The 1,653-nt window shown below is 41.0% G+C and overlaps 1 protein-coding gene across 1 annotated transcript in view; it reads left to right on the plus strand.

Moving 5' to 3' along the window:
• LOC101848972 overlaps positions 1 to 1,653 on the plus strand; it is a gene marked incomplete in the record, with an annotated part of 113,683 nt that overhangs the window by 41,916 nt on the left and 70,114 nt on the right. The window contains 2 exon segments of the mRNA XM_013083170.2: positions 23 to 213; positions 893 to 978. Of these exon segments, the coding sequence (XP_012938624.1) occupies positions 23 to 213; positions 893 to 978 (277 nt within the window).

Below are 1,653 nucleotides of genomic sequence, written 5' to 3' on the forward strand. Positions count from 1 at the left end.
CACACACACGTCCACCCTCCAGAGACTCGAACGCGGGCCGCCTACTGCTGCACGACCCCTGGTGGTGGAGGAGAACAGGCAGACAGTCCCGCCTGGAGGACATCGAGCCACACCGCTACTGTTGTGTCCAGAACCTCTACCCCTTCTCCTGTGACCTCTTCAACATGGTGCGCCCCCACTCCACCTGCAACCCCAACGCTACCTTCATCTCAGGTATGTGTTTGAACCCGTTATTTGCTCACCCAGCACGAGCATTCTGCTCACTTGACCACATGACGTCACCATAGAATTTCAAAGCTCTATCTATCTGCTTACTACGTTGTTTTGAGACATTTGACGATAAAATTTTAATACGTTGAATTTTCACATCATGTCAAGCTTTTCAAATGCAATTCTTTGAATATCTCGGGATACCGACTCCGAATAACCTTACGATTTTAATAAAGCAGACAGAACATCTTCTTGGTCTTACATGTCAGATAGAACTAGCGATTTGGTTTACTGTTTGTGAGACTTTTAAAGACATCATGCAACAACCTGCTTTCAATGAAATGTGCAAACTTGTGTTTCTGCTTCGTGTAGAATGGCTCTAAAAGCGCCGTAACCGGTGTTGCAAATCGGACGTATGAGTCCGTTACTTCCTAATTTCATTGAAAGTAAGAGAAATGAACAAACTAGTACTAAAGGATTATCTGGGCAGAAGGCTGTGATCTCTTGACACGCCACCAAATTTCTGTCTGGCGTCTCCGTGTTTTGTTAGAAACAAAGTCGACATTCTTCGCTCCTCGTCTGACACTCTGCTATAATCATACAAACCATTATAAATGTAGGTCTTGTCCTGTGTTTAGTGATACCTTTTTTCATTTTTTCCTTGTACCTGTTGCTCTTGCAGGCAGAGCGCTGGGTGACCCTCACGTGAAGACCTTGGATGGACAAGACTACAGCATGAACGGCTTAGGGGAGTTCATTCTACTGTCGGTAAGTACTGTAGCTTTTTGATCCGCCTCTGGGCTATTCCACGTTAAGTGACGGGAGAAAAAATGAAATACCTCATTTGTCCAGCCAGTTATGCAAACTAAACACGTTACAGAATTTGCATAAAGCCCTTTTTTTAACACTACTACTTTTAACATGATTTTTAATATGTCTTTCAAATGTTCTGATCATATTTTAAAGTTGATATAAATTAACTGATATTAAATTACAGTGTTATCATTGTAAGAAAGTACAGTCCAAATGTCCCGTCACTTATTCTGGAATAGCCGTACCTTAGAATTACAAAGTTCTATCTGACATTTTTGGCCGTTTTGAGCTACTAAGAAACAAAATGTTTTATCTGCTCTATCAAAATCGTAAGCTTATTCAAAGGATTGATTTTGAAAAAGTTTAACCAAATTAATTGTGAAACTCAAAATATTTAACGTCATATTACTCGAAACTAGGTACGTAGCTGATAGAACTTTGTAATTCAATGGTAGTGTGTTGTCTTGTCGAGTATACATTCCTACATTATACTCTCCTTGTTCATCATAAACTGAACGATGGGACAGACACGCCAAGCTGTCACTTCCTTAGACAGCTGACCTTCCTACACAGTTTCATTATAATGTAATTCCACCCCCTTACTAAACCAGCCCCCCCCCAAACACAAAA

This window comes from Aplysia californica, unplaced genomic scaffold (assembly GCF_000002075.1).
Source record: "Aplysia californica isolate F4 #8 unplaced genomic scaffold, AplCal3.0 scaffold00215, whole genome shotgun sequence".
Taxonomy (NCBI): Eukaryota; Metazoa; Mollusca; class Gastropoda; order Aplysiida; family Aplysiidae; genus Aplysia; species Aplysia californica.